This window comes from Eleutherodactylus coqui, chromosome 11 (genome assembly GCF_035609145.1).
Source record: "Eleutherodactylus coqui strain aEleCoq1 chromosome 11, aEleCoq1.hap1, whole genome shotgun sequence".
Taxonomy (NCBI): domain Eukaryota; kingdom Metazoa; phylum Chordata; class Amphibia; order Anura; family Eleutherodactylidae; genus Eleutherodactylus; species Eleutherodactylus coqui.
Window position 1 is genome coordinate 49,162,143 of NC_089847.1, and position 16,779 is coordinate 49,178,921.

Below are 16,779 nucleotides of genomic sequence, written 5' to 3' on the forward strand. Positions count from 1 at the left end.
TTCCTCGGATGAGCCGAAGAAGGGCAGAACGAGGGAAGGACAATGTCCTTATTGAGGTGGAACGAGGACATCACCTTCGGCAGGAACGACTATACCGGACGCAACACCACTTTGTCCTGATGGAAAGCAATAAAAGAGGATTTGACTGACAGCGCAGCCAGCTCAGAAAGCCTCCATATAGATTTGATTGCCACCAGGAAGGCCACTTTCCAGGAAAACAGGTGCAGCGGTACCTCGCTCAGCGGTTCAAATGGATGAGACTGAAGAGGGTCCAGCACGAGATTCAGATCCCAATTAGGGTTCGTCGAACAGTACAGTGGAGTAGAATGAGAGACCCCTGAAGAATAGTACGGACAGCTGACTTGGTGGCTAGTGGTCTCTGGAAGAGAACAGACAAAGCCGATACTTCACCTTTCAAGGAGCTCAAACAACCCCATGTCCAATCCCGTTTCCAGGAAGGCTAAAACATGGATCAGGGAGAAACGGATTGGATATAAACTACATTACTCGCACCAAACGAAAAACCGTTTCCAAAACCGATGGTAAATCCTAGAAGATAAGGGTTTTCTGGCCTTGATCATTGTTTGAATGACCAGCTCCGCAAACCCATGTGCCCTCAGAACCGCGGCTTCAACAGCCATGCCGTCAAATGAATCAACGCTAAATTCAGGTGGAAGAGTGGACTCTGCCAGAGCAGATCCACTCTCTGCGGCAAACGCCACAGAGCATCGACAAGTAGGTCTATAAGGTTCACGTACCAAGCTCTGCGCAGCCAGTCTGGTTCTATCAGGATTACCGAACGACCCTCCATCCTGATTTTCTTGAGCACTCTCGATAGGAGTGGAAATGTGAGGAAAGCTGTACGGGATGCAGGAAGTGGGATGCAGTCCACTGAGTTACCAGTGCATCCACCACCAGAGCTCGAGGATCTTGAGACCTGGCCACAAATCGCTGCATCTTGTAGTTGAATATGAATGGCATCATGTCCACATCTAGTTGTCCCCACCACTGACAGATCGCCTGGAACACTTCAGGATGCAACTCCCATTCTCCAAGATCCTTTCTTGGCTGAGAAAATTTGTGATCCAGTTCTCCACTCATGGTATGTAAAGTGCCGAAATTGCTGGCAGATGTCTATAGTGTAATCTGGAGGCTCTACTAGTTGTCTGCTCGAGACTGGGCTGTTACGAGTATATGTCATCCAGGTTCAGGATGGCGACGATACCTCTGGCATGGAGGAGAGCCATCACTGTCGCAAGTACCTATGTTAACACTCGGGGTGCCGTGGCCAAACCAAAAGGCAGAGCGGCAAACTGATAATGGTTGTCCTGTATCACGAAACGGAGAAACCTCTGATGAGCCCCATATATAGGAATGTGAAGATAAGCGTCCTTGATATCGATCGAGGAAAAATCTCCCGGCTCTATGGATGCGATGACCGATCTCAGGGATTCCATGCGAAAATGTCTTGCCACCACACAGCAATTTGGGCGCTTCAAGTCGAGAACTGGTCTGACTGTGCCGTCCTTTTTGGGTACCACGAACAAGTTTGAATAAAAACACTGACCATGCTGAGAATGAGGTACTCGTACGACGACTCTGAGCGAGCAGGTAGTCGACAGAAGAAGCTGTGATGCCCTTTCTGGCGCCTTGGGGAACTTTGACCTGAAAAAAAAGCCTAAGGGAAACAAGCTCTCATACCCAAAAATCGGACACGTGAGCTAGGCACGTGTCCCTGAACAGGGAGAGCCGCCCCCGCCCTGGTGAGATCGGGTGGGAGCTGATCTTCATGCGGAAGACTTCGCACCTGCAGACTTGGACAACTGAGGATGGAGTCGCCAGAATGTCCTAGTCTTGAAAGAGGGTCCCCTCTTGTGCTCCTGCAAAGTCTTCTTGCCTTGTGTCCATGTCCTGTATCACCCACGTGGGCTGTAGTGGCGAAAAGGCTGGAACGAGGATTTATTCCGTATTGGAGCTTTTTCCCTTTTAGCTCTGCTCTGGGGGAAGAAGCGTGCTTTTTCCGCCCATCACTTCCTTAATGATCTTGTCTAGTCTGGCCCTGAAGAGTCTGTTACCAACAAAGGGAAGCTTCGTTAGCACCTTTTTAGAAGCCGCATCACCATTCCAGTTCTTCAGCCAGAGTGTATGATGATAAACCACGGATACTGTGGACGCCCGGCCCAGGAACTTCTCCAGATGCAAAGAGGCCGCACACCAAAATTTTCCAGCCTGAATAATGTTCTCTGCCACGTCTGCCAATTCTTCTGGTAGAGCACTCGCAAGAATGTCTCGGCGTAACTGCTTCGCCCATGCCATGGAGGCCTTACTGACCCAATTAGAGGCAAATATGGGGCGTAGCGCAGCCTTTACCGCTTGATTTCGATAGAGAGTCTATCTTTTCATATCCTGTGGATCGGAAAGCGATGCAGCATCAGCCATGGGAAGAGGGGTGTGTTTAGACAATCGGGACATTGGGGGATCTACCGCAGGAGAGACCGCAAATAGTACAACTGTATGATCACTTTTTAACAAGTTCTTACGGAAAGGGATACATCACCTGCCAGACTTTGCCAGGTCCCCTGTAGCGCTTGTCGGGACATTCCCACTCCTTATCCAGAATGCCCTCCAATTTCTCTTGAGAAGGGAATAGCTGATATGGGCGCCTATGCCGTCTAAAAGATACCGTCACGGCTGGGGCTACCGGAACACCCTCCACCACGTGGAGAGACTCTCTGAGTTCGACAATCAGGCTGTCCACGAGACTGGATGGCTTAGAGGCTTGCTCCTCATCTATGTCCGAGGAGGATGTGGAGCAAGACCGTTCCCCTTCCAACCAGCTGCTGTCCCTAGACGTCATAGCCAGATACCCATGAGCCCTGTAGGTAAAGGGCTGGCAGGCGGATGAATGGCGGGACTGAGAGGATCTAGTTCTCCTACATGAAACGCTAGGCGAGCACCCCCTGGACAGCTGGGTTCTACGTCTCTTGTGTGATCTGCCACGAGACTAACTTTGAGTTGGGGAATCGTCACCATCCCTATCCAGTTGGTAGCTGACGTGCTAGCAAGGCCCGAGACTGCCACAGCAAGCGAGCGTTCCCATTCAGGTTTGGCCAACTGGAGCGGCAGGAGGAGCAGAGATCGTCCCTACTGGAGCCTGCCAAGATGGGAGGCAGTCTGCCATGACCCCATGGAAATTTTTCATTACATCAACCACAGGCGTAAAACTTGGCTCTGACTGTAGCTTGTCCAAAACCTTCCGGTCTGGGATCGGAGATGACGTTAGCACAATATTGCGCACAGAGTTGCTAGGTAGTATTGGCGCGAGGGTAACTGCAGGAGAGATACAACGCAGGGGAAGTTGCCTCAGGCAGGGCTTACCCAATCCACGTGGACCCACAGATCATAGCTGGAGCTTCTGAATCAGTGCTTCTCAAATGCAGCAGCTCTGCTCACACACGTCCGAGTGGAGCAGAAAGCGGAGAACAATAACAGCCAAAGAGGAAGGGTGAGGAGAGGACGGGGGAGAGGCTGGCACCAGCCAGCACATGGAAGGGGGGGTTGGACGGCCTTGAACTGCAAGGGCTCTTCTGCCAAGTTTCTCGTGTCCTTAGCTGGGACCTAAATTTATGTGAAGCCGGCCACCCCACTCTCACTGCAGGAGGGCGCCAAGCGTACTCTCTAGGGCCACGCTGGCTGCTGCAAACTCCCCAGACTGCCGCTTCAGAAGAGTTATGCCTGATAAGCTGCCGCCTAAATTTACAGCCACGCCGGCCGAGACCAGTCCCTGACCGCAGCGGTTACTCTAGAAGAGGGCCAGGGTGCCGAGAGGAGGCCGGGCCTGGAGTACATTGCCACGCCGTCCGGACAGTGCCATGGCCCCCCATACAGCAGCAGGAGTCCCCAATGGTCACGGGGACCGCTGAAACCCCCGTCGTGGTGCTTATGGGGTATAGCTAGTAGGAGGAGTTAACACTTTCTACCTAGAATTGCTTCTTAGTGGCAGAAGCTATACCCAAGGTCTTCACTACATCCCCCAATGATACGGACGAGAAATTGCAGTTTTACGTTTTCACAGCTTTGCTGTGTAAGACTGGGACAGGGCCAGCAGAGGGACTTCTGTATTGTACTGCTAGAGGCCTAGATGGGGCAGAATAATACTATACACACAAATAGTCTCTGTCAGTCCCTCGTCTCTGAAGGAGGAACTGTACTTCATCTTTTCCTGGAGATTTCTGTGGTCACACACAGTGCATTTGTTGCAAAATTTCTGTTGCACTATTTGTATAGAAATTCTACAAAGATTGTGTAAATTGCAACGTAGATAAATGGACTTTACACATCAGGGTTATCTGAGGACAAATTACTTTCACAAACCTGCTCAGTCTGCTGTAATAACAATACGTACTCGCCTTCCCTGCACCCCCGCTCAAACTATCGGCCTGAGAGAAAAATCGCTGGTGTGACTTAACCCATTCTAATGAAAGAGTTCTTTACCTGTGCAAGTTCTGTCTATCTTGTAATTGGACAGCACCTCATGGGAGCATCACCCATGTGAATACACCCGATTGTTTAGGAACAGCTTTAGTTTCTCTCTCCTCTCCAGAAAGATCTCATCAGCTAATTATGATCACATTTATGGTCATATGTTAGCTCAAAAGAGTGTCCAGGAGGGGGAGATAAAAGCTGAAAACCATCAGTCCAGCCTCAATGACTGATGTGAAGGGAGATGCTTTCTGCAGGTTGCTATATACAATAATATATAGAAGAAAACCCTGTGGCAAAAATAATTTTCAGCCCTAAATTTAAATAGTCACTAACTTTTCAAGCAACTTGTGCAAATATGATAGCCAGTATGATAACTAGCTAAAGTGCAAATCACTTCATTCACCTAAAATTCAAGTGCTGGCTACTAAGGGTCTCCTTTCCTCCTTCCTTGCTATCCACTGCCTGTGATGTTATCTCTGTTCTTGGACACATCAGACCACAGAAGCAGGCAAGGTTGATGAGTCCTCTTGCTCACTGACATGTATAGAGAGCAGAGGAGAGGGAGGAGGAAACAAGCAGAGACTTGCACAGACACTGCCTGCAGCTATTAGTAAGTGATTGTTTGTTGTGCTTTAGCTACTGAACTCACATGTACACTGCTCAATATTTCTCTAGTCTCTTCATGATTTTGTTATGCCTCAGTGTGTGTGCTATAGAGAATTAGAGAGCAGAGTGCCATTTTTGCCAGGCAGGCATTCCCCACTTAGAGAACTGAGAATCAAATATACACCCTGTAGAAGGGAAAAATTGTGATCACTGCAGGAAACGAGTCATGTAATGCCCAGAAATGGTGTTATTCCTCATGCACACATACGATAAAGAGTCAGGTATGCTTTAAGTAAGAAAAACAGGGTTCCTTAGCTTTTTGAATACATGACACATTCCCTTTAAATAACTGCGAGAGGCAAAGTGAAGAACGATCAAATCCTTTACTAGCCCTTGTATAAAAAGTATTTGAAAACCAAATGTATGACTTCTCTAGCATTATTTTCACAGATTTTTCTTTCTTCTCTCCATCCCCAAATTCACAGGCGGAACTGTATTTTGGCAGATGAAATGGGTTTAGGTAAAACAATTCAGAGCATCACTTTTCTGCATGAGATATACCTCTCCGGGATCCATAGCCCTTTCCTCATCATTGCTCCTCTCTCCACGATCACCAACTGGGAGCGAGAATTTCGTAACTGGACAGATCTCAATGTGGTTGTGTACCATGGCAGCATGATCAGCCGGCAGATGATCCAGCAGTATGAGATGTATTTTCGGGATTCTCAGGTATGAGTTTTCTATTGAAAAGCAACAAACAGTGCATTGAAATGAGAAGTTTTGCTGTGAATCATTTGATTTGCTTTTATGCACAAAAACAACAGCAATAAATAATAAAAAATGAATTCAGTCAAAAAGCTATTTTGTCTAATAATGGAATGGCTAATAACACTAATGTTTTAACCCTTTCCAATCCACTGTCTGACGTCTAAAGACATTATGATTTCAGGCTGTACAGCTCCGATGTTGAAAGATGGCCATCGGGGTTCTCTTACTGTATATTGCCAGCCTCTCTGCTGTCGGAGCCTATCCAACATGTCACCTCATGCAGTACTTGCTTTAGCCAGCAGATAGCGCCGTTGTATAATGGCAGAAAAAGAGTAAGCCCCCTAGGAAAACCAGGATACAAATTGGATTGGAAAGGGTTAAAGGGAATTTTGTGACCACTGAAATCTTCATAAACTGCTTTGGTGGCCGATAAGCAAAAAAGTGCTGATTAAGATTATGCAATCCATTGTTCGAGTACTCTCTAACATTCCCCTGCTGTAATCCTGCAGTGAAGCTCTGAGGAGTTTTGTCTAATATACCAAAGATTGGAAATCCTCTGTACATAGATACATATGGCACAGAGATTGTTTGCAGGCTTATGTAAAAATGGTTATATATTTTGAATCTGTGTTTTCACCTATCCTGCAATTTCAGTTTTCTCGTCTGTAACATTAGTGACACAGCTGAAGACCATGGGTATAGCTACTGCAACTAGGAGGCGAACATTAAGCTGAAAGAGTTTTAGCTCATCCTGCTAGCTATACTTCTTCTGCACACACCAGGCTAACCAGTTTTAGCTTAGTGTCCATAGGAGGCAGACCTGTTTTTATCATCTTCCAGAAAAGGCCCATTTACACGTAACGATTATCATTCAAAATTCGTTCAAACAAATGAATTTGCGCGATAATCGTTCAGTGTGAAGCCGGAAAAAAAAAATCACTCACTTGTCGTTAGCGGTTGTTCAAGTTGACTTTTCAGTCAGCCTAAAAAACCTTGTTAGCTCGATGGCTTGTCGTTCCGTTTAAATGTTTCTCGATCAGTGCTTCCTATAGAAGATGAAGCGCTGAGCGAGAAGCCAGCAAGCCACCAGCAACTATTTGTTTGAATGCCCAGCATGAGCGCTGATGACCTTAGCGGGGACGTCAGCACTCGTGCAGTGGTCCAAAAGGGCCTAAACACATGGACAGGGTTCTCCTGTTTCCCCACCTTGGAGGAAGAACAGAACGGAGTTAACTGTTCTGTTGCCTGCCCTAACCTCAAAAGTAAAAGAGGCACTTTCAAGCCCTAGCATTAGTGTTCCCCATTTCAGGAGCATTCCCTTCCTCATTAAAGGCAGGCGAGTACAGGGGTTTACACTTCTAGAAGTGGAGAGAACTTTTTTCTCTCGAAGTAAGAGTACGTATTTCCCACAATCTACAGTGAGAAAAGTATGGGATCCCTTTTCGGGGTGGGTAACTACAATTCCCCACTCACTACAACCCCCGTTTTACCTCTTTCACAGTGCTTCCATCGGCTGCCGCATGGGCATCTATTTGTAAAGTGAACCCCACGGTGGGTGAAAGCTCGACTCCAGGTGATGGAATTGGTAAATGCACTCCCTCAGCATTTTTTTTTCTCGGATAACCCAAGCTCAATCGGCAGCCACCAAGAGATGTGCGCCTGCCGCTGTTGTTTCTTCTGCTTGGAATAGTATGCTGTGTGTACCGTGTGCTGCATGGGTACTCCCAGTCCTATAGCCGTTTCCCACACGTTGACCGCCGCCGGCCTTTCTCCCTCTGCCTCTATATTCTTCCAGTGTGGAGAGAGACTCCTGTGGCAGCGAACCACCAGCGAAATTGAGTCGCCGAATTTAGGCCTTGTCAGGCCACTTCCCCAGGCCAGTCACGCCAGTCTGAGTACCAGTTCTCTGTAGAGGGGAGGGTTTCCTTACCGCTTTCCACAAATCACGGCCCAGCACACCTTTTTTTTTTACCTAGGACCACCCCTGCTTCCTCTTTTTCTGTTGCTCAGGCTACGCATCTCTATTGAGGACCTCTTTTACATTTCACAGAACGTCCTTTGTCATAGATGATTCCACAACAGCAATCTATTGATCCATCATTCCCCAGACTGCTTAGGACCAGGTAAGCTCTTCCTGGTGGCTAGCTCCCCTGTTATATTGCTCCTCCCGCAGTACCCCTAGCAATAGGCCTATACAGAAGTATTTTATTTACTGTCTGCAGCCTTTTTATAAAGCCATGTTCGACTCCAGACAGAGAGCAACCAGAGCCACATACAATGCGTGCGCTCGCTAAAAACACTTACGTTTACATGCGAGCAGTTTTGTTCTATCTGCATTTTAGTATGGCAAACGGCCATAGATCCGACTACTGGTACCCCACCCACCCATTCCACACAAAATGCCGATCTCTGACCTTATTAGGGCATTTACTGCAATTCTAGATAGGCTAGACCTTTTTCCAGTCAAACGTTTCTATTTGTGTCCTCTGGTAGACCACGGAAGTGAACTAGGCCTTCTCTTTCAAGGCAGTCATCCATATTCCTGGCATCGTCATCCTGTCCAGCCTTTCCTGGGACACTTTCAAGCCTCCATCCAGAGACAATAGTCACAGATGAATTGTCGGAGTCCCTTTCTGATTATTATCTGATTGAAGAATTAGCCTCTAAAATCTCCTCTATGGTAGATAGCCTGATAGTCGCCACAAAGAATACCCTTCATGTATTGGATCAGAAACCTACTATGTCATCAGCGGCTCTTCCCAAAAACGTTCTCCAAAGGCCTTCCCTCCTCATGAAGAGTTCAGCGACGTCTTGAACAGGGGATGGAATATTCCTGACAAACGCTTCTCTAAACCTAAGTCTCTGGACCTCTTGTATCCTTTTCTAGAGGAATTATTGAAAAAGTGAGCGTCTTCACCAGCAATAGATCTACCAGTGTGTTGTTTGGTAACACACCACACTTCCTATGGTAAACACTTACTCTTTTTCAAGACGCGTGTAATAGAAAAATGGAATCTCTAGCTAAAACCTCCTTTAAAGCAGCGGATTCTTCATTTAGGTCTGTTTTCGCCTCTACTTTGGTCATTAGTGAATGGGCTAAGCAACAACATAGATGTTTTCTCTTCAACTCTCTTCTTGAAGAATTGACAGGCATTGTTCATCAGATAAGCCAGGCAGGGATGTTTTTTTGTGAAGCTTCCCTAGTTACAGCTAAACTCCTAGTTTGCACTGCGGTGCCCTCCGTAGCCACACACCGCACCCTGTGGCTGAAATCTTGGGACACAATTGCCTCCTCTAAAGGGTCCTTAATAAGCCTTCCTTCTGTTGGTTCAAGACTCTTTGGTGCCAGACTGAGATCATCTCTGAGGTTAGTGCTGGGAAGAGTTTTTAACCTACCACAGAACAGATCCAAGCGCTCGAGAGCCCCGCCGACTAAAAGACCTGAATTTCGCGCCTTTTGACGCTCCCACCCACGGAGCTCTGATAGTAAGAAAACCCACACAGAAACAAAAATGAAGGCCCTCTTGTAAACCAGACACTCCTAGCACTCTGACCACAGCCCTCTAAGTCAGCTTCTACTAAATCTTCTGCATGAAGAGTGGTCCCCACCCAATTTATGCAGGGTGCGGGGACGACTTTTCTTATTCAAGGAGACTTGGCTAGCACACATCTCAGATGCCTAAGTTCAGAAGGTTGTTTCTTCTGGCTATGGCACAGAATTTTCTGCTCCTCCTTGTCAAGCGCATCAGCATTTTCCTTGCTTCGGCATCTGGTCCCATCACTATCAATCTTGATGACATGAAGGTAAAAGCTCCCACCCAGTCGGCCAACTTGGAGAGTCTCTACATCACTCTGGACACCCTTTCCAGGTTCGGATGGATCATCAACCAACCCAAGTCTTCCCTCACACCGTCGCAACATCTAGACTTTCTGGGGCTATGATTTGACGCAACTCGGGCAGATGTCCTCACTGCGTAAGAGTGCTATTGCTGATGGCATCCTCCTTTTGAGCCAATTTCACTCTCTCCCTCGTCAGTGAATCATTTTCTCGAGGTAGGACAAATCTATGGATTCTCTTGATTGAAATCTCCGAATACCCCTGTATCTTTAGTACTCGCTTCGTTGGTTGCTGGATTCCCTACAGATCCATATGGGACGATCCTTTCTCATCCTCCAATGGCTCACTACAGATGCTAGCCTCTTTGGCTAGGGAGGTATTCTGCGAAATCTCATCGTACAAGGCATTTTCAGAGTTTTACAGGGTGCTTGCATCTGTGGCTGCCTCTCTTAGTCAAAGAGTCTAACAGACATCTATAAACTGACCTATGTGTCCTACTATACTCTACCCACCTCCAAGGGACTGCCCTGGAACGTCCCACGGTCTTCAGCTGTGTCCTCCAATGATACAGATGAGAAAACCTTATATTTTTGTACTTGCCATAAAATCTCTTTCCCGACACATTCATTGGAGGACACAGCACCCACCCAGTGTGTTTTCAGTACTTTCGCATATATTCCTCCTTATTGGAGAGTTCTTTTTAAAGTTGCACATTGGTGCTACTCAGTTTTAATAGTTTGTCATATTTTTTTTTATTGACTGTTTTTTTCATATGCTACTTGGCTGCTCATACTCTTTGCATATAAACTGGTTAGCTTGGTGCCTGCAGGAGGAGGAGCTAACGCACTTTCTGCTTAGTGTCCACCTCCTAGAGGCAGTAGCTATACCCACGATATTTAGCTGTCCTTCCACCCCCCTCAACCCTAATGAACGAGACGAGGAAGAGATTTTACGGTAAGTACAAAAAAAACCTTGTTCAATGGAAGGGGTTCAATGGTGACAGACTCCTTTTAAAGGGATTTTATGAGACATTTTAACATTTGCTTGGGGCCTGATAGGTGTGTAAAACATACTCTCTTTTTTAATATCTCACTGGTTCAGATTACATGAATAGGATAATGAAGACATTATTAAATTGACAGGGTCGTGTTATCCGAGGGACATACAAGTTTCATGCCATCATCACCACCTTTGAGATGATTTTGGGGGGCTGCCCAGAGCTCAACGCCATTGAGTGGAGGTGTGTTATCATTGATGAAGCACATAGGCTGAAGAACAAGAACTGCAAACTACTGGAGGGATTGAAACTCATGAACTTGGTAGGTACAGAGTCCGGACACAGGTGAAGTCACATTAATTATATTTAGTGTTAAAGGGAACCTGTCATCAACTGTAGGCGCCAGAAACTAAATCATGGTGCTTATAGTCTAGGTGATGGGGAGTTTTTTTCTCATATTCACCCGATTTTCCCACTCCTGCGGCAGAATCGGCGTTCGTATAGCAACGTGACTGTTCAAAAGTCTGTGCGTGCCCCTTTATAGAGATGAATGGGAGTGTGCTCACAAAGCCTTCTGAAAGTCAAGCTGCTGGGTGAGCTGACTCTTCCGGGGGACCGGGTGAGTATGAGGCACAGTTCTACATCATCTAAACTTAGTTTATGGTGCTTATAGCTGATGACGGGTTCTAGCCACCATAGTCCTTTCTTTTACAAAGGTTTTATTATGTTTAACACTACGGGTGAAACATCCCAACCCCCTATTACATGCATATCTCCGCTCTATCCACAGAGGTTCGATATCACCATTGCAACCCCACAGCTGTATACTATGGGACATTTTGGGTGTGTTCTGTTTGCACTTAGTTTAGTCCTGTCTTTCAGGTTTTTGCTGCTTTGAAGGTCAGATTAGCGTAGCATGATGTTTCCTGCCCAGTAAAAAGAAATGGATATCCGAAAAATCTGTTAGATTAATGATGGCAAAAAAGAAACTGATCATGATAGATTTGTGATACTGGAGAAAGTAGAAGCTTTGACACCTTTAGGAACAGGAGCCTCATGAGCAAGTAATCTGCTTGTGCTAATGACCACTGACACACAATGAGCATGCTGGTCAGCACTCGTTACCATAATTCATTACCATACAGCTGTCACTGATTTGCATGTCTCCCATTTACATGGGTAGATGTGCACCAAGTAGCGGGCATTTTTATGTTTGCATAATGGAATCTGTTGGCTGATCGTTGACTCCTTTTACACGGCACAATTGTCGTGTGAAGAATACTCAGGCCCAGTAATTGGCCCGTGTTAAGGGAGCCATCAGGCAGGTTTCACATTGCATTTTGTAAATCCGATGCTGGATCTGTCTTGGTTTACATCTTTTACATAGAAACCAGGAACAGAACCTGGATGGCATCATAGGGGTGAACATATAAGACGTCTTAGGTCTCCATCTCATAAGCGCTGACACTGGAGTAGTAATGGGGGAAGTAAGTATAGCACTTACATCCCAGGACGTATCCGTCACCTACTTTCAGCCCATAAGCTTAGCTCATGCGGCTAAAACTAAGTGACCAATTCCCTCTAAACGGCCATGGATAGTAGGAGCCCTATACATATACTTGAAGTGATGGGGATGGTTGGCCACATGGTGTCATTAAGATAGGATGTGTTATGGTGTGCATCATCAGTGGAACATGACAGCTTTGACTAATGAATCATTACAAATTACATTCACTTGTAATAGATCCGTCAGGTGGCATTTGCTATTCTTACTGTCACAAAGCGATAGATACTAAACGGGACGGAGCTGAACACTAGCATGAACAGAGCCGTAGTCTTGTTCTGCCTGACAAGTTGTACCCACATTGGCACTAAATATAGGCCTCCTATTTACGCCTCTGATTATGTGGCACATGCGATGCTGACATTTTCCATTATAAGCACGAGTTTGGCAGATAATCATAAGTAGTGTGAAACATGCTGTTTCCTTGGCAGAAGAACCCGGGCATGTCTGTGAACGCACTATTCAGTTGTCGCTGCACTCCCAAGGAAATGCCACTTTGTAATAAAATCTGCATGTTAACTTTTTGTTTTAGGTTTAGTTTAACATAACTTGTCTTCTTTTAACCCAATATGGACCAAGTGTAGTAAATATACGGCGTCGGTCCTGCACCAAAGTAAGGAAATAAGGAAAGCAGAAGTGCTGCTTCCGCAATTCGACTTGTGATCACATGATCGCCGGGTGCCCCTGACACTGCAGAACTTTTTCTTACCTCACTTGAGTATAACCCGAGGTGGGGTTTTTCAGCATAAAAAAGTGATGAAAAACTTTGCTTATACTCTAGTATATACGGTGTGTATGTATGTGTATATATTTATTTATTTTTGCTTTTTACGCCTACGCAAAATATGGAAAGAAAACAATCTATGAAAAATATATTAAAAAAGCCCCATATTTCACAACAAAAATAGTTTTGGTAGCTGAAGAAAAAGGGCCTTAAAACCACCACATGGGTAAAATCCTTTAGGACCAAAACACAGTGGTCTGTAATGGGTTAATGTTGTCTTGCTGCAGTGGTGTGATCGTCATGTTCTCCATCCCACAGGAACACAAGGTGCTACTAACAGGAACTCCTCTGCAGAACACAGTGGAGGAGCTTTTCAGCCTGCTACACTTTCTGGAGCCTCTGCGCTTCCCCTCCGAGTCTACATTCATGCAGGAATTTGGGGACCTGAAGACGGAGGAGCAGGTACTGGATTCACTCACTAATAGTCCTGGGTGCAGTATGAATACTTAGAAGCCCTGACCTAGAAGAAGGCCTAGTTTACATGTGTAGATTGGGGACATTGGTGTATTATCTACAGTATATGAATGAGATCATATATACGTATAAGCAGAATGCTCCGCACCGTCATCAGCCTTCACATTTCAAGAGTGACCACACTTTATATTAACTATACTGTAGAGAATAGGTGATAATAAGCATTTTTGCAAGTCACTGGTCAGACCACACATGGAATATTGTGTACAGTTTTGGGCACCGATTCTCAAGAAGGACATATCAGAGCTTAAGCGGGTACAAAGGTGGGCAAACTAAAGTAATAAATGGAACTACTATACCCAGAGAGGCTATCAAAATTGGGGTCATTTAGTTTAGAAAAAAGCCGTCTGAGGGGCAACCTAATAACTATGTATAAATATATCAGGGACAATACAGAGATCTCTCCCATCTATTTATACCCAGGACTGTGACTGTAACAAGGGAGCGCCCTCTATGTCTAGAGGAAAGATAATAATAATAATCTTTTATTTGTATAGCGCCAACTTATTCCGCAGCGCTTTCAGGCATGGATAAATGCAAAACAATACAACAAAGACACAAATGGGTTGAGGGTGGTACAGGAGGTGCAGGGGTTGAGGAATACAGGCAATAGGAAATTTCATGTACAGATCATTTATTAGAAGGCAAACAGGGTGGGGCAGGAACAAACAGGGGCAAACAGGGTGTAGAAAGAAGGTTTCTACACCAACATAGAAGGGAGTTCTTTACTGTAAGAGCAGTGAGACTAAGGAACTCTCTGCCTGAGGATGTAGTGATGGCGAACTAGATAAAAGTTTTTAATAGGGGCCTGGACACCTTTCTTGAATCTATCAATATTACATGTTATAGCCACTGATTACTTCAGAAGCGTCGGTCATCTGGGGATTATTCTGATTGCCAGATTGGAATCAGGAACTAATTTATTTTCCCTGAAATAGGAAAAATTCGCTTCTACCTCATTTTGTTTTTGTTTTTTGTCTTCCTTTGGATCAACATTGAAGGGGGGGGGGGGCTAAACAGGATTGACATGTCTTTTTTTGGATAAACCTACCGTGTTAATATGTTTTATCAGCCTATTCTGTACATTTGTCATAGAAAATGCCTATACAGCAATTCAGATAAGTGACAGCGTTGCTGAGAGATACGTATTCAGCTTCCCACATGTATTATACCAGCAAAGTGATGAATACACATTATTGCTTGTAGTTGGTATTGTTGACTTTTCTGTGCTTTTTGCATTCATGTCTTTCTGTTTCTTTTAATTCAGGTCCAAAAACTGCAGGCTATCCTAAAGCCCATGATGCTACGAAGGCTGAAAGAAGATGTGGAAAAAAAACTAGCACCTAAGGAAGAAACGATCATAGAAGTGGAACTGACCAACATCCAGAAGAAATATTATAGAGCCATCTTGGAAAAGAATTTTGCCTTTTTATCTAAAGGGGCCGGCCAAGCAAACGTCCCCAACCTAGTAAACACAATGATGGAGCTCCGCAAGTGCTGTAACCATCCATACCTTATCAAAGGTAAGATGAACTGTGCATTGTGTGCCACACACAGCGGGGCAGGCTTTGCAACATGCTTAAACAATTAGACAAACACGATTGCAGCAAAGGAGTTTTCTGCTCAATGTAAATAAAACTTTTTTTTAATTTTTAAATAGTTTATGCTTCAGTTCCTTATTTTGAATATCTGATTGCTGTCAGTGAATTGAAACATTTGTTCACATGTAGAGGATGAAAACTTCTACGGGTCTAATACTTTTCACAGCTGACTTTGCTACAGTTATGCCCAGTTAAGTAAATATGTGAGCTAAATACTAATCGGCACAAATCTGTCTCCTGTTCTAATAGCTTCCACCATAACTCAGTGGAGGTAGGATGGAGAATCTTCAGGCTGTTTAGTTCTCTGTGGATTGTCCAGACTGGATGAAATTGTTAGAAACTCTCACAAGTGACAAGTATTAGGTCTGTTACAGTGTGATCACACATCAGGGAGTAAATCCGCACCAAGATCTGCACGTCGGATTTTGATACGGGTTTTGGTTCAGCTTTTCACTGTGGAATTCACTAATTGCACTGCAGTGAATGAATTCCGTGGTGAAAATCCACTGCATTTCTGCAACAAGTGGAGCATGATGTGGATTTTAAAATCCGCAGCATAACTATTTTCCACTTTGAATGCTTTCAACTGTAAGTGAATGTGGTTTATTAAAACCCCAGTCCCTTACACTGTACTGTAGACTGCTGCTGAATTTGGGCTCACATGCCACGGCCAAAACTATGCATCAACTCCGCTCTGTATGAACTCTCCTTTATAGATGCTCAAGCTCTATATATTAAAGATTGTTCCCATTCATTGACAGTCTATTGAAATAGAGACTTTGAGAATGGGAAGCATTTGAAACATTAAAAATGTTACTTCCTAGCTGGGCAGAAAACACCTTGTCCAGATCGGACGGAATTTGTTGTCCTAAATGGACAGATATATACATAATATTTATAACACAAGGAACAGGAAATCTAGCTGTAACCTACTAATGAGTTAAGAACCCTACCTAAAAGTGGAGCACTCACCCCGATGAGAGTGAACCCATGTCAGGAACCTGGGGCAGCCCTGACTCTCTGTAGTTGGAAAATGTTTAATAACAACATAGACTGCATTGATGTAAAACAAGCACATAATGAAGCAGATGAAATACCAATACAGAATAATCAATTGCGAGATAGATTTTAAAACACACCAAATATCCTTAACACCAAACTGACATATCTGACAGTGGAGCAGGACAGGAGCCATCGACTTGAGCAAATACACCTTCGGAGTAGGAGTTTAACTGGCATCCTCAATGAGCTGGAGTAAATGTGACGAGGGCTGATTGGTAGGCTGGAACACATGCCTTCAAACCAACCAATCCCTTCACACACCAGCAGAGAAGTGTCCAAAACCAGAATGACACTGCGCATGGTGTGTGGATCACGTAGACAGTGGTTGATGGCGTGACGTTACATACTCCGGTTGTGATCTGACAATACTGGCGTGCCATACCAAGAATGCTGTAGGGCTTTTAACTATGCCATGATTAAAGGAGTTTTTCTGGCAAAAATTGATGACCTATCCTCAGGATAGGTCATCAATAATCACCAGGGACCTGCCGCTTGGGATTCCCAGTAATTGCCTGATTGCCTGGTCAGGCTTGTAAGTACAGCAGGTCGGATATGCATCATAGGAGATGGAACCAGAAGTGGCCTAGCTGACATCACTCC

The 16,779-nt window shown here is 45.1% G+C and overlaps 1 protein-coding gene across 9 annotated transcripts in view; it reads left to right on the top strand.

Moving 5' to 3' along the window:
• CHD9 (chromodomain helicase DNA binding protein 9) overlaps nucleotides 1–16,779 on the top strand; it is a 179,781-nt gene that overhangs the window by 116,476 nt on the left and 46,526 nt on the right. For all 9 annotated transcript variants that reach the window (XM_066584027.1, XM_066584031.1, XM_066584028.1 and 6 more), the window contains 4 exons: nucleotides 5,577–5,820; nucleotides 10,840–11,016; nucleotides 13,301–13,444; nucleotides 14,784–15,039. In XM_066584027.1, coding sequence (XP_066440124.1) covers nucleotides 5,577–5,820; nucleotides 10,840–11,016; nucleotides 13,301–13,444; nucleotides 14,784–15,039 — 821 coding nt within the window. The remainder of the gene's footprint in view (nucleotides 1–5,576; nucleotides 5,821–10,839; nucleotides 11,017–13,300; nucleotides 13,445–14,783; nucleotides 15,040–16,779) is intronic.